General features: G+C 29.6%; 2 protein-coding genes and 1 long non-coding RNA gene across 4 annotated transcripts in view; 2 read left to right on the top strand and 1 right to left on the bottom strand.

The window, feature by feature from the left end:
* LOC148937235 (uncharacterized) lies at nucleotides 1–5978 on the top strand. Its single transcript, XR_016138547.1, has 2 exons — nucleotides 1–566; nucleotides 644–5978. It is a non-coding gene; the product is annotated as an uncharacterized LOC148937235 (long non-coding RNA).
* A 6459-nt stretch (nucleotides 5979–12437) lies between these two features.
* Nucleotides 12438–25971, top strand: part of LOC105423409 (cholesterol transporter ABCA5) — a 31204-nt gene continuing 17670 nt past the window's right edge. Inside the window, exons 1-8 of one of the 2 annotated variants that reach the window (XM_089073702.1) lie at nucleotides 12438–12690; nucleotides 15997–16118; nucleotides 22986–23159; nucleotides 23602–23783; nucleotides 24248–24455; nucleotides 24612–24690; nucleotides 24768–24921; nucleotides 25056–25242. In XM_089073702.1, the coding sequence (XP_088929828.1) occupies nucleotides 12456–12690; nucleotides 15997–16118; nucleotides 22986–23159; nucleotides 23602–23783; nucleotides 24248–24455; nucleotides 24612–24690; nucleotides 24768–24921; nucleotides 25056–25242 (1341 nt within the window). In that variant the 5' untranslated portion in view covers nucleotides 12438–12455. Of the gene's footprint in view, nucleotides 12748–15996; nucleotides 16119–22985; nucleotides 23160–23601; nucleotides 23784–24247; nucleotides 24456–24611; nucleotides 24691–24767; nucleotides 24922–25055; nucleotides 25243–25971 lie in introns of both variants that reach the window. The other variant, XM_089073701.1, reaches the window with a different exon arrangement.
* Nucleotides 16125–21341, bottom strand: LOC105423402 (tubulin polyglutamylase complex subunit 2). Its single transcript, XM_011633145.3, has 3 exons — nucleotides 21336–21341; nucleotides 20510–20777; nucleotides 16125–19114 (listed from the first exon to the last, which is right to left on the bottom strand). Exons 1-3 carry the CDS (start codon nucleotides 21339–21341, stop codon nucleotides 18561–18563), a joined length of 828 nt encoding a protein of 275 aa, XP_011631447.2. The 3' UTR covers nucleotides 16125–18560.

The raw sequence follows: 25971 nt of genomic DNA, 5'->3' as shown, positions 1-25971 counted from the left end.
GATTACTCCGGGATGCACCACACCTCGTGGGGGGACAGCCCGATACGGCGATTGCCGGTCTCCAACCGCCCCCGGTTTCCGTCACGTAATGGCGTTGATTGGGGATCGATTGCATGTGTTGGGGTGTCTGCAGCTAGCCTGCCCCCCGTTTACGCTTGTCGAGGAGAGGGTGCAGGTTCTGAGCCGTTCGACGTGGACTGCTGCTGTCCAGGCCGGTGGCGAATCGATTTTCGCGAGGGGCGAGAGGCAAGAGGGCGAGGAGCGAGGGGGTTTGCCAGAGCGAGAGAAGCGAGCGGAAACGGGGGCAGAGGCGCATCGTGTGCGTGGGCATAACGATGTGCATGTGTGTGTGTGTGTGTGTGTGTGTGTGTGTGTGTGTGTGTGTGTGTGTGTGTGTGTGTATATGTGTATGGCTCTGTGTACACAGAAATATAAGTTTGTGTTTGTATGTGGGTGTGTGAGTTTGGGGGTGACTTCGAGAATGAGTCGAGCGTTGAGAACGGCTCGTGAGCAGGGTGAACCGGCCGGACAAATCGGAGAGAGAAGATGTCGTGCTTCGCTTCGAGGTGATTCCGTTCCTGTTCCGAAATTAGAGACCGGCCACTTCCGGCTATCTAATCTCGTTCTTTTCTTTCTGGGGTAGGGGAGGGCGAATAAGTTGCAGGATGACGTTGGACTTAATGTCGCAGCGGATGTACGGCCTGACAAAATCGCCGCATCGTCTCGCTGACGTCTAATTCTGATGAAATCACTATCAAGCGTCTCGGATTGAAATTGTATTTCTCGAGAGGACGCGTGTAAATTCACTGTCACTTCGATTTACCCTTTACAACCGTTTCGCAAGTTAAACTTGCAGTACAGACAAAGTTATAATACGAATTGCAAGTGCGTTTCATAGCAGAGAGAAAGAAATCGTGACTGATGATTGGTGGCTGCAATCGTGCACATGTGTCAAAGTCAAATATAAATTAGACCTTTTAAATCTGAGCAATTGCTAAAGCTAGATAATAATTATTTATGTTTTTTTTTAATTTTATTTACAACTTTTGCAGTTATATATAGTTGATTATTTCATGTGCTAATTTTGATACAAATTAAGGATGATCATATTAAATTGGGATTTCTTAAGTACAACACTTACAACACGTACTTTTAAATCAGTGTTGTACTTCTCAAGAAGTCATTTTAAACAAGATCAAATTTTTCATGCTATTGTTGTAAAAACATGCAATGGATTTATATATATATATTTATAATTTTTTGCTTTGTTTTGTTTTTATTTTGTTTTGTTTCATGTATTTTCATCAAATAAAAATAAGAAATTTGATTTGTGATTTATGTGAAAAAATTATAATTTTATCAAAGACTATTAATTAAAATTGCACAAAAATGTCTTTCTGAGAATCGTAATTAAGAAAGAGTTTATTTAAAAAAAAAAGTATCGATCAAAATATAACTTATTATGAATAAAAAAATGAAAAAGAAATGATTTGAGTATATTTATTCAGTAATAAAGAAAATAAACATAAAGATAGATAGCTGTCTTCTATAATTTTGCGATTTTCTTTTAAATTATAGTATAAATAATTTTTATAAATGAGCTTTTAAATCAGTGTTGTACTTTTTGCAGTAAAGATGATATTAAAAGTACGGAAATATTTAATTTGAAAATTGAATTCGATTCGGACTTTAATTTTTTTAATCTTTTATCTATTATCGAGTACGATGCTTACTCATACGCATCGTTAAATCGATACTATTTGAGAAGGAAGAACTCATCACTCAGGTGATACTTTTTCCAGTAGGTTTATCATTTGATAACAGTGTCCACATAGTTACTCAAAATTATGTGCTTTAACCGGAAAAAGATTCTCCAAGAATTAAAGTTTATTTGATGTCTTTGATGTTTTATTTGATAATGTCACTGACAAGATTAACAAAATAAAAATCAATTTGTTACTTCCGTATATAGATAACCTCTCTAATACATACAAATGATAAACTATAATAAACTATATAAAATCCTCTGATAATAAAACTTCCTTCGAGTCTTTGTAGCGACTACATAGGATAATCATCGATCGATTCGAATGTAATTTCGAACGAAAATAGTGAATATAACAACAAAATTAAATTACATTGTAAAACTAATAGTTGGATTCCAATAATTTCTACCGTACACTTTCCGATGGTCTTCTATTTATTTTTAGTTTATATCACATATTACTAAAAATTATACGTAATTTAATAAGTCAATTTTAGAAGTCAATTCCAAGAGTTTTAATTTTCCGAGTAAAACAATTTAGAAAATTTGTAAAGTTATTTGTAAAATTATTTAAATAAATACGGTCTCATTCTTTTCTTCTATATGTTCTTATTCTTTGTATCTTTAATATCTCATCTTGCTTATAATTTATTGACCATCGTTTATTGACCATCTATGAACAATATAGCGTAATTTACTTTCCTAATTTATCAATTTCGAAAAATATTTGGCCTTAGGGGACCAATTTCACCTCTTGCCAAATGACTAGTTCACAAGTGACCGTGAATCCGAAAGAAGTGACTGACACGAATATCTCGTCGACTCATCTCTCTTGCGCGCACATGTCTCGGTTGTTGCACTATTCTGAGAGATACGACTGAGTAATCATTGAGACTTGCGGAAACGTAACAGGAATGTCACTTTCGTTTGCGAACAAAAATAGTTGTTGCTACGTCAACTCAAGTCCTACATCTTCTCAGTCCGATTTTAAGTTCGCTCGACGTCTAACTGTCACGGCTTACTCTTCAACTTTTGGAGTAAACCTCTCGTTAGATTAGATTCTTAAATATTAAAAAAATTGACAGAGATTGTTTAGCTTTTTAAGTAATAGTCACACATTGCGTGAATAACTGAAGTATTGAATATTTATTCGGATAATAACTGACGATACAAGTTTTTTTTATTAGCCATTGAATTTATTTGTAATTATATCGTTATGTTATATTTATTATTGCAAATGTGTAATTGAGTAATTGCACAATGTATTTGGACGTCAGCAACAATATAAAAAGATAAATAACTTTTTTACTTGTTTTTTTTTTTTACTAAAAAGATTTAATATAAAATTAAAGTATATAAAGTAAGATATATCTTGATATTTAAAGCGATTAAAGCAATTCTTTGTACAATATTTAACAACATATACCAGCATTAATATATAATTTTTATTTTTTACACAGATAAATTTGCAAAATTAAGTCAAATATTGCTTTGATAACTGACCTGTACAAGCAATTTCCATATTTCATTAATATCTTATTTTTAACTAATTAATAATAATAATAACTAAGTAATATACATGTTCATATTTCCATATGAATATATATGTATATATATATATATATATGCATTTTCTTTTATTATATTTTTATATTTTGATTGTTTACTCTATTTACACAACGTAACGTATTATAAACGAAGTATTACATAAAACGTTTCAAAACTATCGGAGATTTCCATGAAAATCACGCTGCTTTCTCTTTTCCCTTTTTTTATTTTCCTCATCTCTCCTCATTCTCCTTCCTTCTTGTTTCTCGTTATTCATCGCGAGGCATCCACTGTGAACCTAACGAACCGCGATCACGGGGTCGGAAAAAATCGATCGCGCATCGATATATACATATATATATATCCATCGTATTTGGATACGTGCCGTACGAAATTCCTCCACCATCCTTTCTCCGTCTCTGACCCTTTTCCGCTCTCTGATCCTCGTCGGTCGATAGACCCCCGACTGCTGGTCGTTCGTAGTTGCTCTATCTTTGTCTCTCTCTCTCTCTCTCTCTCTCTCTCTCTCTCTCTCTCTCTCCCTCTATCTGTTATTTCTTCGTGAAGTATGCCTCTGTCAACGGACAAGACAAATTACAAATTACATAATTAATAGACATCAGAATTAAGTAATCATAGACAAAAGATTCATATTTGAAACTATTTGAGCAGCATTAATGTATCCTAGAAGTTTGAATCACTCTATGGACTCTTGTTATCAGTGATAAGACATTCTCTGTCCGATAAAGGACTTGACATCATCTAAGTGATGAATCCTTCCTTTTTAACTAGTATCAATTTATATATACAGCGAATATTGCAATCGATAAATAATATGAACAAATAAGGATATCGATTGCTCGACTTTTCTTAGTATCCTTTTTATCATTTTCAAACATTATCCCGAATACTTTGCTTACAATATTTCTTTCGTATTCTCTTGCTTTTTTTCGCGATGTCAAGTTGCACCTGACAAATAGATTAAGCTTTTTGTGATTTCTAAGTTTATCTTGAGCAGTTTGACTGTTCTCAAGATTGGTCGAATGACCTTAGAGCAGTTCCGATGTCTAGATTGAGTGTTCCGTGATATGTTGATAAATATCCAGGAGGAGGTCTTCGAATCCTCCATGACGCAAGGCCGAATGAGGTGATGGTAGATAATGAGTGATATAAGTGCTTGGACGAACGATCTTCGAGTACGATACGAGACAAATCGAAACTCGTCATGTTGTTCTCCAACTTCGGCGGACAACGACTGGATTTGCTTGAGTTTCCCCACAAGTTGCTGGGGACTCAAATCAGGTCGCTTGCTTGCCAGCGAAGTGTACAATAACCATTCGTCATTTCGTGGATAAGAGTATATACGTATAGACAGTATCTAGGATGTGAACACACCACAAAGCACTGTTATGTGCCATGCTATACTGCATTTAATATTTATTTACATATCTTTTGACTTTTTCTAGATTGATTTGCGATTATTTGCGACAGTACTTAGTTTATTTTTCTCATATGATGATTTTTTTCAGAGATTTATAGAAAATAACTTTACAATTTTATTCTTTATAATAATATCATAATAATGACTATATAATAGTTAACAGTAAACATTAATAGTAAAAGTAGTTTTTTTAGATGTAGTCTTAAAACAAATATGATATTTTTATGTTATTATTTATTGAAGTGTATTATTAATTTTAAAAATTATTATTATATAATTATAATACTGTTGATATGTACTTGTACTATGTAAATGAATCTTAAAGAAGTTGCATTTAGTCTTAATTAAAAGTTTAAAGTTAGATGACGTTTGTAAATTCATGAAATCTTAATATGTATTATATATATGTCTTGAGATTTTTCATTTATTATATGTTTATTATATTGTTTTTACTTTTTCATAATTACAAAGTATGATGCTCGTGTCACTTGTATTAATTTAAAATAGATTAGTTGGAGCGTGAACGATACTTTAATTTAAAAATTATTTATTTTCTATTTTTTTATACGAAATAATTTTTGTAAAAGTAATGTAATACAAGATTTTATTTGAATCATTAGATTTATACTTCTATTATAATCCTAGCTGTACACATTCTTTTTTTTCAATCTTGTTTTACATCCTCGGATCTCTGAATGTGTAAAACATTCATATTTGTTATCGTATATACATTCATATTTGTTAATTTTCATAAAAATGGACATATTTTAATTAATTTTTTTCAATCGGTGGAAAATTGATCAAAGAATAAAACATAAAATCGATAAAATTAAAGAGCTTCGAGATACATAAGTTCAAAGAAAAAGAAAAGTTCAGGAACGTGAAAAAATCTCGATTTAGAAAATTACGCTGATCCCGAGAACCCCAGTATGTAATTATAGCGTTAATATAACATATCTTCTTTAATTTAAAAGGGTAATTAATTTTCTGCTCTACTAAATATAGATTGATATTTCTTTTTTTACTTATTTACTTGTAATTTATTAAAAAGAGTTATTTTTATTTAATCATTGAAATATTATGACATCTTGACAAATTAGATAAAAACTGAATTTTTAATTTTTACTCATTAAAAACATTATTTCGTGAAATAGGTAATATTTTTAGACATTATTAAGAAATATGTAAGTATACATTAATCATTATCAAAAGAAAGAAATAAAATATATTTATCCGATCGTATAGCTGCGAATCTCTGTTATCTATCTGACATTTCGGCCTAGATATATATATATATATATATATATATATATATATATATATATATACTTATTAAAATACATTTATTCATTTTTTATCATTTATTTAATATTTATATTAAAATATATGGGAAATATTTATAACATTTCAAATATAAATCTAAACTAAAAGCAATACGTGAAGAAGCAAACACACGAAAAGTATTATTAATGGAAAAATTCAGTTTTAAAAATCGCTTTATTAAAAAAATTCTCAAAAGAATTAGTTTGTAAAACTTGATGATAGAATATTAGTTAGGAAGATAAGATATTAATTGGGGAAGACAATCTTCCTCTAATAAAATAGATTAACACTCGATGCTATTAAGTTCTACGCAAGGTAGTGTTGGATATCGTAAGGAAGATTAAGGGAGGGATTCAAGGATACGATTAAACGATTCGTTCTTCGAGGTCGTGTGGCGTGACGGCGGAACCAACGTCATCATCTCCACCGATATTCTTTTTGAGATCTGTCAAGGACAAGAGTTCATTGTCTAGACAAATCGACGGCTAAGTAGCGCTCTTCGAAACGCGACGGGACGCATTAAATGCCGAAGTATTTGATGTCAAAGGTGGCGATAGAAGGGCACGGGTAGGTACATAACGGTAGTATGGTGGTAAAAGGAGACTCGATGACGATGGCGGACATTCGCGGAAAGGATTAAAGCACGGGATCAAAGGGAGATAAGCAGATCTGTCGTCAACAGAAATTCCATGGAAAACGATCGATTTTGAGGAAATCGTAGATAGAACCCACTTCAGTTGTTCTGTGTGTTTGTCGTTCTCTCTTTCTTCCTCTCCCTTTCCCCCTTCCCTCCCCTCTCTCTCTCTCTCTCTCTCTCTCTTGTATTTTGCTTTATCGAAGGAAAATTTACATCCGCTTGTTTCAGGAATAATATACATTCAAAGAAAACAAAGTAGTTCCGGCAACCATAATGTGACTCTGAAATTGAAATACTCTACTAATTTTGTAAAGTTATGAGAACGAAAATAATATCGAGAACTATTAAATTGTCGTGGTAATAAATGTTGCGGTAACATTAGATGTTGATATTTTATTAGCTATACATAGCCATTATTTATTCTAGTAAAATGATGGAATAAAAGTAATATATAATATATATAAGTAATATTTAATATATAATTTAGACATTATACAATGTGTCGGCTATATATAACAATTATATTCTTTTAATCGTTTAAATAAACATTTTTATAAAATTACTTAAGCAATACATACTTTTTATATCAATAATATATTTATACAACAAATATATATATATATATATATATATATATATATATATATTCCGTTAATTTTACATCATTATTTTCTTGTATTCTGTTATATTTTTATTTATCACAAATAATTAACATTATTATATTTCTTTAATTCATATTTATTCATTTTTCTATATCGCACTCTTGTATAATTAAAATTCTATTTTTCCTTAATTTTGTAGTTAATAAGTTTTTAATAGATTTTTCTTTAAGTAAAGCAATTATGAATGAAATATTTCTTTAATCTCCCTCTCCCTCTCTTTCTCTCTCTCTCTCTCTCTCTCTCTCTCTCTCTCTCCTCTCTCCTCTCTCTCTCTCTCTCTCTCTCTCTCTATGATATTTCATGCTTCATGATCATCGAGAAAGGAAAAGTTCGAGAAAGACGAAGTTTAGGCATTAGCATATACTTCTACAGGATGTCTATATTTCGCACATGTGTTGCTGATATTGTTTCGAACAGAATTATTAACTATCTAAGATATAATAATGTAATGTATTCAGGGTTGAGAAAGTCATTTTTTAAAAGTAACTCGTTACTTAAAAAGGAACGATTAGTTACTTTTTAAGCAACGATAACATTATTTTTTTTTAAATTACTTTTATTAAAGCGAGATTAAAATTTTTCTCATATTTCTTATTAAACTATCAGTGTATAAATCTTTTATCTTAAATAAAACCTTTTATATAAATTCGCAAGACTACAAAAAATTTAAGTTTGAAGATTTTAAAATACTCAAAATGCAAATACAAAAGATGTGATTTTCATTAAATTTATTAACGCAGTAAATTTACATTTTTTTAATGCTCAATTCTCTATTTACAAAGGCGGTATTTATAAAATCTGTTTTTGTGATTGGTTTATGATAAACTATTCTTAAAACTATTTTTGATGAGTCTTAAATACAACAACAGACCACTAATATCGATCGAAAACTAAACGTTGAATATATAAAAATTATGTCATAAATAGATTCAAAATATAAAAAGCAACGATGAAAGTAACTATTAAATTCGTTTTCATTACCGTTATTGAAAAAGTGGACGTTATCGTTATAGTTACTAAAAAATATAACGCTGTTATCAGTTTGTTATAAAAAAAAGTAGCTGTAACGGTAACGGCGTTACAACCTGACGCGTTACTTCCTAACTATGGATATATTGCATAACAAATTTTATTCAATAAAAAAAAAAAAAAACGTTTGAAATGTGTATAGGATAATTTTAAAAAAAGATAGAAATACACTTAATTATATTCATAAGTATGATTATAAATAACAATATCATACATTACACATAATTTAAAAAGCATTATAAGATTACTAAAGCGGATGTAGTCAAACCTAACGATTATAATTTAGCCCTACAGAAGTAGAAGATAATTACGTGATTAAGTGTATAATATATGTTTAATGAAACGCATTTACACGCTTAACTTAATTAAGCTTGTTATAATTCATCTCTCATTCTTCTAATTATCTAATTTAATTATATATATATATATATATATCTTTTAATTATCTAATTATCTAATCTGATTCTTATCTTAATGAATTTATTGCGATAATCGTAATTTATTTTTACGCTTATAATGCTTCATGTATAGTGCTGGCGAGAACTTTCCGTTTCTAAGGAGAAATAAGTATAATTGTACTTTACAGGACCCCTCTTACATACGCGTGTACACCCTCCTATGCAATTGCGATCGCAGTGGCGACATCCTGTCTGTAGTCCTTACCGCAGTAACCCTCACGTCGTGGGGTGACGACCCCGCTCGCGCACTGCGGTTTCCTCCTTGTATTTTAGATTTATTATTTATTAGGGGGGGGAGGTGTAGTGGCGAAAAAAAAACGAGCGCACGCTAAACTCGGCACAGACACGTGTGGTGTTAGTTTTGAGTATCGTTTTTTTATTAAAGTATCTCGTTCAACATATTAAACATATTTTCTTATTGATAAGAAGATAAAGATGAAATATTCACCAATCAATTTTCACAATTATCAGATTATGTGTAAAGAGTTGTGAAAAGGGCTTTTCCGAGAAAATGAAATCTTTTAAATATATGATGACCTACAAGAATTCACGTAACTGAATAATATAAAAATCAAACGTAAGAAACTTCTCTTAAAACAGAAGATTGCACCATAAAGTTAATTAATGTGTTTAACCTGAACATATTTTAAAAGACGTAGCGAAGTATTAATAATTAAATAGAATTATAAATGTACCATCTTTTCTTTTTCATAGACAAAAATTAAGCTATAAAGCTTATAAAATCTGTGCTAATTTTTCTTATGTCAGTAAAGACATCACTTTGTGTCACGAACACGTAGAACCACTTCATAGTATTATTATTGATCTTCTGTATTTAGAATCGCACAGAATTAAGTGAGCAAAGAATTAAGAATCTATACATAATAAACGTTACATTTTATCAAAGCAGTGTTGTAAAATGCAATAAAATTTTTACATTTTATACTTAACAAAAAACAATTAATTTTGCATTATTTGATAAATGTGTAAATATATCAAGTTTTACGTCTGCAAAAAGACATATATATTTTTTTTTTAATTATTTACATGCGGATTTCTTTCTAAGACTTCTCTTTTATTTCGTCACGTGACTTCATTGGAATTTTTTTTCTCGCTTTCATAAATTTCAAACGTATATCTATTTCATTTTAAGTGTACACTAGTTCAACATAAAAAAACATACCTTTACTTAAATTCTAATGATTAAAAAAAGGATATTGATTAAAGATTAAAGATATTGATATGATATTTTTGTAATAAAAATCCTTAAAAATCCTTATCCTTGTAATAAGAAAATTAATTAGAATAATACTAAATTAATTGTCTATGAAAGTATATATAATTACATATCAGGAATTTATGTATTAGAAAATTTATTTATAAAAAATTCTAATATATTTAGTATTTCTAAAATTATTTGCGCACGAATTTAATTTAGTCTGTCAAATTTTAATAATAAAATAATGAAAACAATATCTATTGATTGAAGTAATATTCTTGTAAGAAAAAAATTGATTAGAGTAATTTAACACCAAATTAGTTTTCTATTAAAATATATATAAATAAATTATATACAAAAGATTTGTGTATTACAGAAAATTTAGATTAAAAAATTATGTATGATATGTTTGATATTTTTAAAATGATTTATGTACAGATTTTATCTAGTTTGTCAAATTTTAATATATGAAAATTAAATATAGAAAAAGAAGATGTTTATTAAAGTAGTATTTTTGTAAGAAAAAAATTGATATTGATTGATGAGTAATTTAACATCAAATTTTTTATAAAATAAATGAATTTTTTATAAAAATGTGTATAAATTATATGCAAAAGATTTTTGTATTATATATAGAAAATTTATATTGAAAAATTCGAATGCGTTTGGCATTTTTAAAATTAATTGCGGAGATTTTATCTGTCAAATCAATAGTAAAATTAATAATAAAAAGAAAATATTAGTCAAATTAAAAGAAAATTATAGTCAAATTAATAGTAAAAAGAAAATATTTATTAAAGTAATATCTTGATAAAAAAATTGATCAAAATAATTTTCAAATCAATTTTCTACAAAAATATATATAAATCATACACAAAAATTTTCCGTGTTATAAAAAATTTATATTGGAAAATTCGAATATGTTTGATATTAATAACAAGCGAGAAGCTGTTTTATGAATTTCTGAACAGGAACACAAATGGAATCGCTTTATTATGTTATCGATCTTCTGTATTTAGAACGGCAACGTACGCCGCGTCAATTAAGAATCTCTACGTATATAATAAATTAAACAACGATCTCTTTAACGTAATAAATTTTAATTACATTACAGATATTACAATCGAATAAATTACTACATTGAACAATGAATCGATTTTTATGCCATTTAATTCTTACGCCATTTTTCCATGTTCCGTTACGCATTATACGTTCGTAAACTATTTAGAAAGTTTATGTAATTATCGAAGCATCTTTTTGCTTGGCAGGTAAAACGACGATTTACAGCTAAGCGATGATCTTTTCACGAATGTGATCGGATGGGACAACGTGACGTATTGAGAAACTGCTGAAGGTTTATTCCTTTGGTCTTCATCACGTTCCTAAATCACGTTCATCGACCGGAGGAAAGTTTGACCTGCTTGTGGTCAGAGGTAAGCCCCCCTCTCTCTCTCTCTCTCTCTCTCTCTCTCTCTCTCTGTCTCTATATTTTTCTTTAGATATACATTAATTTACATATAGTAAATTACGCCGTTAAAATAGCGAATACCGTACCCAAAGTATACACATAATAATGAAAATCGCCACGACTGTTTCTTTGATTTACATTGTTTTTGTTTTTATACTTTGACATTTTGATACGTTTAACAAGCTCAGTAAATTGAAAGAATTGTTTTCATAAAGTAATATTTTTTTTTTATGAAGTATTTCACGATATATATTCAATGCTTTACGAGTTATAACAAAGGAATTGTTTGTAACGGATAGTTTATAGCCTAAAGCTTTTTTAGCTATAATACTGGAAAATCTCCAAATTTATTTATTGCGCTTGGATATGCATTTTATTAGAATCTAAATATTATTTGCCAAGTTTCTTTAAATTATTTATAATTGACTATTATAGAATAATTTTAATAAAAGAATAAATGTAATTTTTTTGTATTCTAGTAACTATTTAAAAAGTAACTATTTAAAAATAAGGTTGTTAAGTTATGAAATTTAATCTTCAAACATATGATTTTTTTAAAATGTGTTTGTAAAAATTAATATAACAGAAAAATAATTTCAATATTCGGTATTTTTAAAAAATAGAAAATGCAAAGTGTCCCTATAAATTATCCAGAAACAAAAAAATTTTACTGAAAATGAGAATACCGGATGAAAAAAATTATTATTTCAAGCTCTTGATCCTTCTCTATAAGTTTCAAGATTGAAAAAAATTAAAATCAATAAGCCCATGTATACGTACATGTAGTGTCATTTTCTTAAAAAAAATAGAAATGGATGAAATAGACCAAAACAAAAAATAATTGGTTGGAAGGAGTAACGACTTTGCTTTTTTTTTCTTTGATGCAGTTGTGAGCAACGCCAAGCATGGCGAGGAGCAACGACAGTGGTTGTGGACGCGGTTCCAAGCACATCGTCCGTCGCTGCGATGCCGCCGTCGTGTCACGTGGTAAGGCAACGTCCCAGCAATGCGAATCGATTGGCGTCGTTAACGGCGGCAGCGTCCAGCAACGTAACAACGGTGACAGCACCGCGAACAGCAACGGCACCGCCACCGGCATCACCGCCAGCAGCAATGCCAGCAATCACAGTCAAATAGAGGGTACGGCAGACTAGAGTCATCCTTTTCGACACAGACTTGGCGCACTTCAGGATTAACGTGAGTACCTACCGCATTTATATCGGTTGCCTTTTTGTAAATTTAAAAGATTTTTGCAACTAAGACAAGAAGAATTGTAATAAAATTTTGAATAGTATACAGAAAGTATACTATTATTTTATATTTATGGTGGATTTTCTTTGAAGGCGCGAGGCGTCTACATAGAAGAGAAATAAGCATTTCTCTTTCCTCTCTTCAGAAATCAGATATTTTAAGAAATTAAAGATTATTTTAAAATAATTTATGATTTTTAAATTAATTAATTTTTTTTTGTTTTATATACGTGAGTCTGTTTTCAAGCTAAATTTTGGATCTGTCTTTATATTTATTACAAACTGGTTTTATATTTATGATTACAAGCTGTTGATAGAGGAAAGATTAGCTTGATCTCGTTTGAAAAACGATAATAAATATTAATCCTTAAATATTTCAATATGAGGTCATTGACAGGATTTTAATACTTAATACTTCATGAATACATTTCTATTTCTTTAATATTACTGTAAAAGATTACAAAAAATCATTTTAATTATGTAGATTTGCACAACAAGTACATGTTATACTATCTTATATTATATAACTTTAAATTTTAATATAAGTCTTTAAATATCAAAATATTTAAAGGATCTTTTTAAATATTCTTAAAAAACTGTAAAGAAAAAAATGTTGATGTTCAAATAGAAAAGATGCACATTTAGGAGAAAGTTACCAAATGCATATCATTTAAACTATTTTTTATTATGATTATCATTATATAATAAATAGCTAATAATTATATGGCTGTATCTTATTAGTTCTAATTTATAGAAATAAACGATGAAAATTGTAGCTTCCAAATCACTTATTATTGTATATCTAATCTTTTATGAATAATAAATTAATTTGTAGCAAGTCTTTTTGTAATGCTGTAAAAAATATGATATATCTCCATTTCCCCCAATACAATTAATTTTGATCTTGGTTCAATTAATTTTTTATCTTCTTCTAATTGACAGATATAAAGATAGAAAGTGAGTTTAAAGTTAGAGATCAAAGTTATCTGCATTAGTTGGAAGGGGAGTTAGGCAACCAATCATCTAAATTGTACTTATGGGTCTTCTAAATCATATTCTTTGCAAGTATCGTATTTATGAATGAAAACAATTAAAAATATGAATTATTAAATAACTTAATAATCTATTTTATAAATTATTTATTAAAAAGGACTTGATATTTAATAATAATAAATAATAAATATAGATAAAAATGTCGAAATAAAAAAACTGATTTGAATTTGTTTTTACAATTGACATATTTCGTCAGTTATCAACTTTACTATTATCAAATGTCTATTTTACAATAATAAATATAATAAATAATCTTTCGTGATGACGATATGATTTAGGAACTTAAATTTTATCAAAATATTGATACAATTTAAATCTTTATAGGAATTGCCTTATTGTAATTTAAGAGGATTCTGACGAGAGAACTCCGACCAAAAACGTCCACACATCTAAACATACATAGATACATTTATATATACATACATATATACATACACTTATACATACATTTCTGTACACACATGATATACATATAAACAAATTTTCGTATTGCTTTTTTGCATTACATTAAGTATCTAGCTTAATTCTAAGAACTCAACGTTGTTTCTTCATGTAATCTTCTAGTCCAACAATGTCAGTTTTGTAGGTACAGGCTGTAAAATTTTTATATAAAACAAACATTGACGCGACTTGACAGCGTTGGACGTCATTTTAAAGTACCAAACTATTGAAAGGTAAAAAAAGGTTTAAATTTAAAAAATTTTTCTCGCTTTTGATACGAAATTTATATACTAGACACGTATACATAAACTTTAATTGTGGAAAAGGATTTTCAGATCTATAAAATTAATAAAAAAAAAATGAGAGCAATATAAAAATTACTGCGTTTTGTCGGTAATACAGACAAGTCCAGCATAGTCCCTTAAGTGACTAAGGCATATTCGGCAACTTTCCCTTAAATATTTTCTATACAACATAAAATAATTTACAAGTTCACAATTCAAATACTTTCGAATGTATCTATTGAGAACGTAAATTATACATTATACATTATTCATGGCTAAATTTTATTTAAGGGTTTATAATTTTATAAACAATCCGATTGATCTTAAAACTGTGACTGAGTTGCAAATGATTAATTAACGTAAATATCAAACATGCACATCTATATTGTTACCATGAGTTTGCTGCAGAGGATACTAGTGAAGAGAGCAGACGATAGAGAGGACGTAAGGGGGGGGGGGGGCGGGAGACGTGTCGAGCAATTGTGCAAACAAATTAAGCTAATTAATCGGGAAGAGCGCGACTGTACTGCAGTTGGACACCTACATCCGAGTTCAGCTTCTCCTTCTTGTCGTTTTCCGTTCGCATTATTCGTTAGAGCGAGAAGAAACGAAATATTCTGCTTCTCTGCGAAAACATTAATTAAGTGTGACAAGCGTCTACGTTCCGTCATAAGTGACAGATTATATATATTGTTGCTTTTTGTTCTGAAACTGTTAGTCGTGTTAGTTAATTTATTTACACGCACACGCGAGGAAAATCTGAATGATAATAAATGCATCTCAATTCGTTCGACATAAATGCTCGTAGTAGTTAGTTAATTTTTCAAAGAGTTTCTATTAATAGAAATTTATTATATAAAAAATTTTTTTTTGAACAAGATTATTAGTATTAGTATATGTATTAGACCTTTATTAAGAGTTGTAAATTAAGCTCTAAATTTTGTTACATATGATAATGCAGCAGAAAATTATAATCGAGATTCACCTTAATATTTTCAAATTTATATAATATATAATAATTCCACATGCGATATTACATTATATTTATGCCATTTAAATTGCTTAACTGGATATGTTAAAAATACTTTAATAATTAGATCTAGAAATAAATTTTAAAATATAATTAGGCCTGAAATTTTTATTTTAATTTTAAATGAATATCTACTTAAGGTTAACATACATAAGTTTGAATCATACATGTTTTTATATATTTGTATCCATTTTTTTTGGCTTTTTGACACATATTGTAACATCTTTTTCAAATATTCTATAGTTTAAAATCAAATCAAAATCGAATTAAATCAGAATCAAGTAGATTGCTGCAGTACAAACGTAACAAAATTTGAGCTTCCATTTCTGTTACTCATTAAACATTGAAATTTCGTTTGCCGTTTAGTTTGTTGATATTTCTGTTGCAGAGGACGAGAGGGTGAACGCATCTCGCAGAATGAATTCGTGCGCGCTCTACTTCTCCCAGCTGCGGGCGATGCTCGTGAGGAATCTCCTGCTGAAGAAACGTGACACGCGGAAGACGTTTATGGTATGTCCATCATATCCTATTTAATTTTAATAAACTGACGCAATTAAAGTTGTCCATCGTAATAACAATCGCCACTTTTATCTCGCTTATATAATATATAAAAGCTACGATCGATTATTTTCGGTGTCTTTAAAATGGAAACTGGAACACTCCTAGTCGAACACTCGATGTGATTTTTCATTAACCTGGTGGATTCGATCGGGGAGAAATATTTATAATATAATATAATTAAATTAAAAATCGGCACCAGCTATCTCAGGGAATATGTCGCGGGCCATCGTGTGTGCCAAATGGATATTCGTGCCAAAGTCACTTTCGAAGGTTTCCTTCGGCAGGCAATGGCTGCTTATCGAAATCTATCGTGCTAGAAGTTGTTGTCACACCGCGAGAAACGAATTGATATTTCGAATCGATTTATTTTCTGCATTTGAATGTGCACAGAATGTCAAACATCGTCGCACCGACTCTTTATCGTACAATGTAAAACTTTCTAGTTTAACGTAACTACATGCGTCTATAGGAGAATTCATTTAAAAATAACTGGGATATATAAATCCTTTCTATTTTCACTTCCAAATTTAATTTACAACTCTTTGAGTTTTTGTTACTTTCATTTTAGATAAAAAGTTAAGTTCTTTTTTCAATTAAGTTTAACAACGCAATAGATATGGAATGGAGATATATTATTTTAACGATCTAATATAAAAGCTATATAACTTCAGTTTAGAACTTCCGTCAAATCGTCGCCGAAAATAGCCAACTTCACATTCATTAGGTAATTCGTAGAACCGTATAAGAGAATGACAAAAGTAGAACAACGAAAAAGGAAAGATAGACGTGGATAGACGTGGTTTGTGAGAATGGCGACGGCACGACTGCGTTTTGTCGCAGACGGCGTTCGCCAACCACGTTGCCAATTGGGCGTTTTTGCGTAATTTCAGTGCCAACTGGGCCAAGGGTTGGCGGCGAAGAAGGGGAGATTCTTCGTCTCGTTGAATTTTTCGCGTTTTTTTTACATTGTCGTCGCGTCGCACATTTTTGTCTTATATGTAGATTTGCATTCATGGCTAATTAGAACAATTAAAAAATTAAAACATTTTATAACAAAAAAGAAATTATAATTATACTTTGATAAAAAATCATGTTCCTTAGAAATTCAGTTAACATTAATTAAAATAATCAAGAGTTTTGCAAATTCCAATAATTCAATATTTCAAGCATTATTTCACTAAATATTATAATTTTGTTATAAAAATATAATCTTTTACATAAAAAAAGATAAAAATATTTAATTTTTAATATAACAATAGTTTCTTCTATCTATTTAAGTCTTTGAAACTTAATTTATCGGAATGTCCTAATTTTTAATCGATCATAATTTAATTTATATAGCTTGATATCGATTTTTATAGATATAATAAATTGTCATAATTTAAACTTTAATAATTTCGATTAACTAGGACAATCGCTATAAATATTTCACATGTCAGCTGCAAATCGATAAATTATTTAGAAAAGAAAATAGACTTATTTCGATTTTTAAATAATTATTGATCTTTTTAATTCAGGTTTATATATTTGTAGCTTTCAAGATCCAGAATAGATTTAATACGTACATATAAAGATATTTTTCTTTACATGTCTTCATTCATAAATCTTCATAAGTCATAATTCATAAGTCTTCATTTATAAATTGATAAATTATTTAAAAGCTTTAAATAATTTTTTGTCTCAATTTTTAAATAATCAACGATCTTCTTATACACACACACACACACACACACACACACACACACACACACACACACACACACACACACACACACACACACACACACACACACACTTCAATAACAATTTGCTAGCTTTAGAATACTTAATTAATTTTAGATTACTAATAAACATGCGCTCACACTATTATTTTTTGACATTTATATATGTCACATATATTTTTTCAATTAAATATTAAATCGAGATTTCATTAATTTGTGTCGTAATTATATAAAAATACAAACTGTCAAAATGCATAATCATAATCTTTGCGCTGACAGTTATCTTCGCAGTAGCGAAAAATGAGCACAACAAGAAAATCAATCAGCATCGCGGCAATAATTTCTTATAGTCTTTTTAAAAATAGATTCAGTATTTATTATAATGCACATATCGGGATATATTACATAAAAATTTTTAAAGATAGAATTCTTACTATCTGACATGCACTCGTATATATTAATACACATATTCTATCTACACTCAGTAAGCGATTAAGCAAAAGACATCCTACTATATATTGCGGTAAGATTTTCGAAGACATCTGCGAAGTTACTCTAAAAAGTTACAAGTTCATTTTATTTATTAGTAGCCTGACCTTAAGTGGAACTTTGACCTCCCCTTAAAAACTTCAAGTGCCATTATTATATAATAAGTACCATCATAATGAGCTCACTTTTTGCGAGCGTTCCTCTGTTTGCCATCCTTGGCCTTGAAGATGGCCGGATCGAGAACGTTGACAGGCCCGTTGTTCCATAATGAAGCGGACATGGTCTCGGTGGGCTCGACAGTGGACGGCAGTAGATGAGGTCCGACCAGAAAATACGCCTGCTCGACCCAGGTGGGCAGAGGCAGTCCGGCCACGCAACATTGCCATAGTGGCAGGCCCAAATGGACCAGCATCATGCGAAAGTACGTGGTAAAATTGTCGGCCAGGTGATACCAGCCGCCACCCCGATGGAGCCAAATGCCGGGCGTGTCCTGCTCCTGCTTGGAACGATACGCCAAGTAGATTCGGCCATTTTCGGATCCCGGAAAACATTGGCCGATCTCGAAAAACTTGCAGTCGCGTGAATCTCCAGAGAACGTAGCGTCTTGCGGCTCCGCAGTTTGGGTCCCCGACAAATCCTGCGTCGACGGTCCCCCCGTCTGCCGATCTTTGCCAGCGTACCTTTTCAGCGATGAAAGAGTACCGATCTCCATCCGACCTATTGGAAATTCCTCGCCTACATCGAAGTGAAATGTACTTTGAATCAGCACTGGCTAAATTAAAGACATCGGTTTGGGACAAACCGTTTTCTACATCACGAGCGAAAATCTGAATAAAACACGAAGAGGACATTTAGAATATCGCAAGCCTTTTTTTAGACCATACGATATGGTTTTTCAGTTTTCAACAGTTTATTGAGATTGTTATCTTTTATTTTGAAAACCAAAGTCTGACCATGCTGGATAACATCATTTCAATTTTGTTTTTTTTTTTCGCTTGTCAAATGAAGGATTCTTTCGGAGATTTAGCAACGCTGATAGCGAATGTCTCGACAAAAGAGTCTGTAGCACGCAAGCTTTTTGGAAAATCAGCAAATAATGGTGATTAGGAATTAGTGATTTTTATCAATGTCGTACATCCAAGATTCCATTAATATACAAAGATAAAGTACAAAGATAAAACACTTTTGGAAGAATAAATAAATCCTAAATCCTGAATGCAATTGTTAATTATAAAGAAAGTGATAAAAGATTAGGTTTTATATTACACAAAATGAGACTATCCTTTTATTCTCATTTCTATTTAAAAATTAAATAATATTAAATAAATAAAATTACAATGCCGAATGTATTAAGCAATTAGGACATTAATAAATGTTATTGACGCGTTTCATGCTGCACAATTTTACGTGATTTTATGTTTTTTGTCACTCATGCTACATAGATCATTAGTGATTACGTGATATATTAATTATGTTAATTATATGTTAAATAAATTGTATTCCATAATAATGAAAAAATTATAAAAGTTTATTATTATAGGAAAAGTCTAAGATGTTGATATTGCATTTATCAGTAAATGATATCAAAAAATATTTTCATTCCGTTTCTTTTTACAGCTAAATTATCAAACAACGCGAATGAAAAAAGGCCTAGTATATGTCACCAATAATCCATGTGGCACAAAGAACGTCTTAAAATTAAAATAAACTAATAGACGCAATAATAAAAACTTACAACAATATTATATAGAATATTATCTTGATAATAGAATAACTTTTTGAAAAAATAAATAGTATTAAAAATAATGAAATATAATGAAAAATAAAATAACATTTGTAAAATATAAAGTTACGGAATATGTATTTGAATATTACATGGGAAAAAAATACAAAAAAATTATGGAAGGGCACAGTAAATCGGAAATGCAGATTCGAAACAGTTATTATAGAGATTAAGATTAAAGAAAGTGATAAAAGGGCTAGGTTTTATATTTATATCTGTACATTTTTTTAATTTGGTATATAATAATATTATAATAATTATTAATAATTATACAAAAGCTAGCTTTGTTACACAAAATCTTGACTATCCTTTTATTCTCATTTCTATTTAAAAGTAGAATAGATTACCAGCTATATCGAGATTCCATTGCAGTAGGAAGCCATCGATGGAGGCGTAGAAATTCCGGATGTCCTCGGGAAGCGCGCAACAATGGCGTTGCTCCCAGCTGGTTATGGCACCGGATTCGCAACCGTTTCGTCTCTCGATTCGCACGTTTCTCACGCACGGCAAGCTCTCGAGAATCTTGACCACACCGAGGGTCAAATTCTCGTAGAAGGAATCCTCAGTGACAATGTCCACACAGAACGACGTCGTCTCGTGATTCTTACCCTCCGCCTTTTTTTTGTAAATTTTATTATTTTTTTAAATTGATTTTGTGATAATGAGAAACTTAATGTTGAAAGATTTCTATCCATTTTTTTAGTCCATCCATTTTTATAAGTCACTTGAATTTTTATATCAAAAAGAATAAGAGAGGAATTGTGCAGGAGAGTAATAAAGAATAATTACAGACATAGAATAATTACAATAGCATCAATAATTTTTTTACAAACATGCAACTAAGTTTAAAGTATATTTTAAACATTACGTGAAAAAGCGTGACGAAATCATTTAATCTATGTTTTAATAAATATAAATTATGTATTATATTAACAATTAATATTTTATATCATATTATATGTTTTTTCTCACAGACATATTTTTTAGACTATCATAATTTAGATTTATACTCGCTTTTTTGTCCTGCTCTTTTTACCCCTTTTGTTAAAATACCTCTCTTATGTAGTGTTTGCTCCTTACAACAGAAGAGTTAAAAGACGTGACGAGCAAGTGAATGACGCATTAACTCGCAGATGGAAGCAATTACCATTTTTTTTATGCTATTCTCTTTACGATCATTTTCTACGAGGAAGAAATATAAAGCTCCTATTCGCTCTCTTCCGAATATTATGACGATTTAATCGGCGTTATATCGATTTATGTTATATAATAATGTTAATGGCCGTCAGCAGCGTTGAAGCGATGCAAATTTTTACACTACACGTATGATTCGTTTGTAACACTGTCAAAAGGGTCTGTGTGAACTTGTACTTTTCGATATTTCAGCAATCATTGCGAAGAGTATGCGTCAGTTCTTTGTTGATTCGCCATGACGACGGCTCTTTCAAAGCTATCGATATGCTCAAATAGTGTACAGAGTCTTTTCCTTCATTCGTAATGATTATTTAACAATTTTTTTGAAACTTTTTGATTATTTCTTAATTTGTTGTATAATTCTTTTATATAAATGTTATAACATTTAATCTGTAAAATTAAGATTTTTTTTTCATTAAAGTAAAATTTACTATTAAAGAGATACTTATTATATTAAGAAAGCGTAATTAATATAAATTTTTTAATAAGTTAATCTTATTAAAGATATAATAGAATAAATTATTTTTAATTAATTACGGAAAACAATTATTTATATTTCAGCGATTCAAATTATTAAAAAAAGATAGTTTGCAAACAAACTGTAAAATTCACAAAGTGAATATAAAAATGCGGTAATAAAGATAAAAGTGGCAATAATTATAAGATTCATATCACATTATTATTAATAAATTATATCATTTCATATCATAGTTATTATAAATTATCATGCCTTTTTAGATTTAAATCACAAATAAACTTTTTTTTATATTTTGAAATAAAGTTATTAATCCTATTTGAATATATTCTTAAAACAAGATTGTTAATTTATTAAAAAGGAGGAAATATATTACATAATTTATTAAAAGGAAGAAATAATATAATTAAGAGAATTCGGAGTATTATTTGACATCGCATTTCGAATAATATAATGGAATAGCAGATGCGCATATGGAATATTGAATAATTATGAAAATATATGTATGTACATGGGGGATTTTTTATCATGCAAAATTTAGTTTTTAGAAGCGTAATGTAAAGTGAAAGTTACCATTCTACTTTACATAATAAATAACAAGAGATATTTACTCATTTATTATAAACCGTGCAGTTATAGAACGGCTATATTCGTAAAATGTGCTTCTTAAGAAATGAAAAATTTTTTATTTTTTTCTACAATCTTTATCGTTTATAATTATAAATTTATTTTAAAAATATAAATATTGCATATAGATTTCATATATATATTTTTTAATTAATTAGGAGAAAAGATGTAAAGTAGAAAGAGAAATAAAATATATCATAATTAATAAATTAATAATATTAAAAACTTTATATACACTACACTACACACACACACACACACACACACACACACACACACACACACATAAATTGATATTATTATTATTATTGATATTATTAATCTGTTAATTACTATTTTATAACTTCTTTAATTTGATACAAAATTATTCTTTTATTAAAAAATATATTTATTTATTTTCCCAAGTAATATCAAATAGAGAATTGATCCTTGATAAAATCCTTGCTATACGTGAGATACAATACTAGATACAATACAAATATATAAATTTAATTGAATTGAAATCAGCATCACTTGATTGCCCATAGGAGGTCGTTCTACCCCTCTACATCCTTGGGGCCTTGATTGTAGTGAAAGTCATGATACCAAACCCAAACTTTCCCGCGATGACGACGCAGAGGCACGAAGGGAATATATTCGCATTATTCAACGGTTACAAAAATAACACAATCGCTGTAGTGCCCAATTCTACAGAAACTCTCGTGAGTATTAATTCGTCGCGAACTGAGCGTGTTGAATGAAGTACAAATTGCTTTTGCTTTTAATTATTATAAAAAATATATGAATTTATACGTGTACGGATAAAATTGTTGTATTAATGTCGATTTTATCCTTCGTTAAAAACATTTTTTTTATTAAATGCAAATGAATTTTTCTATATATATTTAAAACTCTTACTTTTTTTTTTATGTAATTTTGGCATCCGAAAAAAATCTCAATTTTTATATTTTTTAATAATTTTAATTTTCCATTTTTTAAATATTTATTAATTATTATATTATAGATACTATTTCTTTGGTCGTACATATTTTTTACAATATTGCATATAATTTTATTTCGGTATAAATTGCTTTAAAAGATGATCTCTTCTTCCCGGATATTGCGAGATTTCGCGTACTATAAAATTAACGACATATTTTCTAGAGCTTCTTAAGCTCCATGAACAGCCTCTGGCTCTCTATGTGGGATTATCCCGGTAAGCTTCCCTTAAACTTCATGGTATTCGACACGAAGGACGATCTGCAAGCAGCATATTGGAGAGATCCTTACAGCGTACCTCTAGCAGTTATCTTCGAGGACTCTCAGCCAATATCACGGCATCTCATGTAGGATCATTTTTATATCATTACATTATTTTAACCATTTTAACCACTTTAAACTTGTCAAATTTAAAATAAAAGATGGCACAATTTTTTAAAGAGAAATACATGTAAAGAAATGTATGAAAATATTATTTACAATAAAGAATATTTTTATTTCTCATTTACATTATTTACAATATTTTTTTTTTAGAAATAAGAATCAAAAATTTTTACAACAAACACCCATAACAACATAGGTTTTGATATTAAAAATTATTTTTACAAGCATAATTTTTAGCTTTTCTCTTGGATTAATCTTTTTAAATAAATTTCTGAATCTGTCATACAATGATAAGTAGTAATAGCAAATTAATGAATCATTAATCATACGAGTAGTTCTTTCTGTTTTCTAACTTTGATTCGACAGTCAAGAAAAATTTCAGGTCAGTGCTTTTTAATAATACATGGAAACCGTTCGTATTTCTTAGATATGAAATTCGGACGAATCCTTCATACACTTTGCCACCTTCGCCAACCGAATTATATTCCGCTCCTATCAGTTGTCGAAAGAACAAGACGGGTCACTGGATGGGTGACCTCTTATCGATAAAAACCGGCGAATCCTGTCCCGTCAATAATTACTTGCATTCCGGCTTTTTGGCCTTACAAATGATGATGGACATTACGAAGATAAAAGTAAGCTTTTCTTTTTATTTCGAAGCTTAATATCTATATCTGTCAATTTCACTACTTATCGATTATACTTTCCGCTTAATAAGAATGTAAATCTGATTTGCCAATTAAAAGATAGCATTCAGAAATTGATGTTGATGTTATTTTTTTTTTTTGCAGTTGGACATGGGAGATTCCGTCGATGTGACAGTACCGGATATTAAACTCACAATGTTTCCCAAGGAAGCATACACCGCTGGTAAGCAATCTGACCCAAAATTTTGGAATTCACCGATTTCCGTGGTAACGTGTTAACGATTATATTATTTTTCTTAGATTGGATGTTGGCCTTCAGAGTTGTTATTCCGCTCTACATGGTCTTGGCACTCTCGCAATTCATCACCTATCTTCTGATTTTAATAGTTGGCGAGAAAGAGAATAAGATCAAGGAGGGCATGAAGATGATGGGCTTAAACGACTCCGTGTTTTGGTAAGATCGTAAACTTTCAAAAAATTCTGTCGAATATCGATTATGATAAATGATTCTGGAAAAAAAAAACTAATTTTATGTACATCTTAAATGATACTCTCTTGCTGTGTTATACATTCCTTTTCTTCTTGCAGGTTATCGTGGTTCATCATCTACAGCATCTTTGTGTTTTTACTCTCTGCCGTCGGAGTGGTGTTACTCTTCACTCTGCAAATGTTTCAACACACGCATTTCCTGCCGATATTTCTTTTGGTAGTTTTGTACAGTTTCTCCGTGATTATGTTTGCCTTCATGATCACGCCATTTTTCGACAAATCGCGTGTAAGTAATTCTTGATAACTTTAATTCGTATCTCTTAAGGAGGTTAAATAACATTTTCAAAAAACCGAGTTTTTTACCTTTTTCGAAAAATTAAAATCTTAGAAGTATGCTCCTACACACAAACATTTTAATGACATTTTAATGAAATATTTCTCAAGTTGTATAAGTATAGTGAAAATTTGCGCACATGGCCGATCGCTCTAAAACAACCCTAATTTTAAATACTCTTGCTCAGCTCCATGTACTCAGACTACAAAATTCCTTCGATCATGTAGTTTATTATATTTGTTTCGTCACAGAAATAGATTCTATGGTAAACTAGTAAATTTGACTGATAAATAATTGATATAGAAAATTTAAATACGTTTTTCTCAAAATTACTTCTTTTCAACTGGCGGCGTCTATAACTGGAACAATTTTTGATTAAGTTTCAAAAAGTAATTTCACAAAATAAACAGTTTTAGAAAAAATTATTTTGTGAAAAAAATTATTTTGAAAAGATATCTATAAGAATACTATGCTTAAGTACACTAATACAATTTTTAAAAATTTTCAAATATTTTTCTGATAATTGAAACTTGAGTTCTCTCCAATAGATTATATTTTTTTATACACAAGGTCTACAATGCTGCGAAACATATACATATATTTATATTTTCATATACAAAAATTCTTAAAGTATCTTTAAAATCTACCTAATCAATAGCCTAATCAATCAATATACTAATT

Source organism: Pogonomyrmex barbatus, unplaced genomic scaffold, assembly GCF_055798465.1.
Source record: "Pogonomyrmex barbatus isolate J1 unplaced genomic scaffold, ASM5579846v1 scaffold15, whole genome shotgun sequence".
Classification (NCBI taxonomy): domain Eukaryota; kingdom Metazoa; phylum Arthropoda; class Insecta; order Hymenoptera; family Formicidae; genus Pogonomyrmex; species Pogonomyrmex barbatus.
The sequence above is the reverse complement of the archived record's forward strand: the minus strand, read 5'-3'. Positions and strand labels throughout refer to the sequence as shown.

Coding starts and splice junctions, on each gene's coding strand:
- LOC105423402 (XM_011633145.3), bottom strand. Junction 19,115..20,509: donor ATGGAATCTCGATATAGCTG/GTAATCTATTCT, acceptor ACTTCGATGTAG/GCGAGGAATTTCCAATAGGT.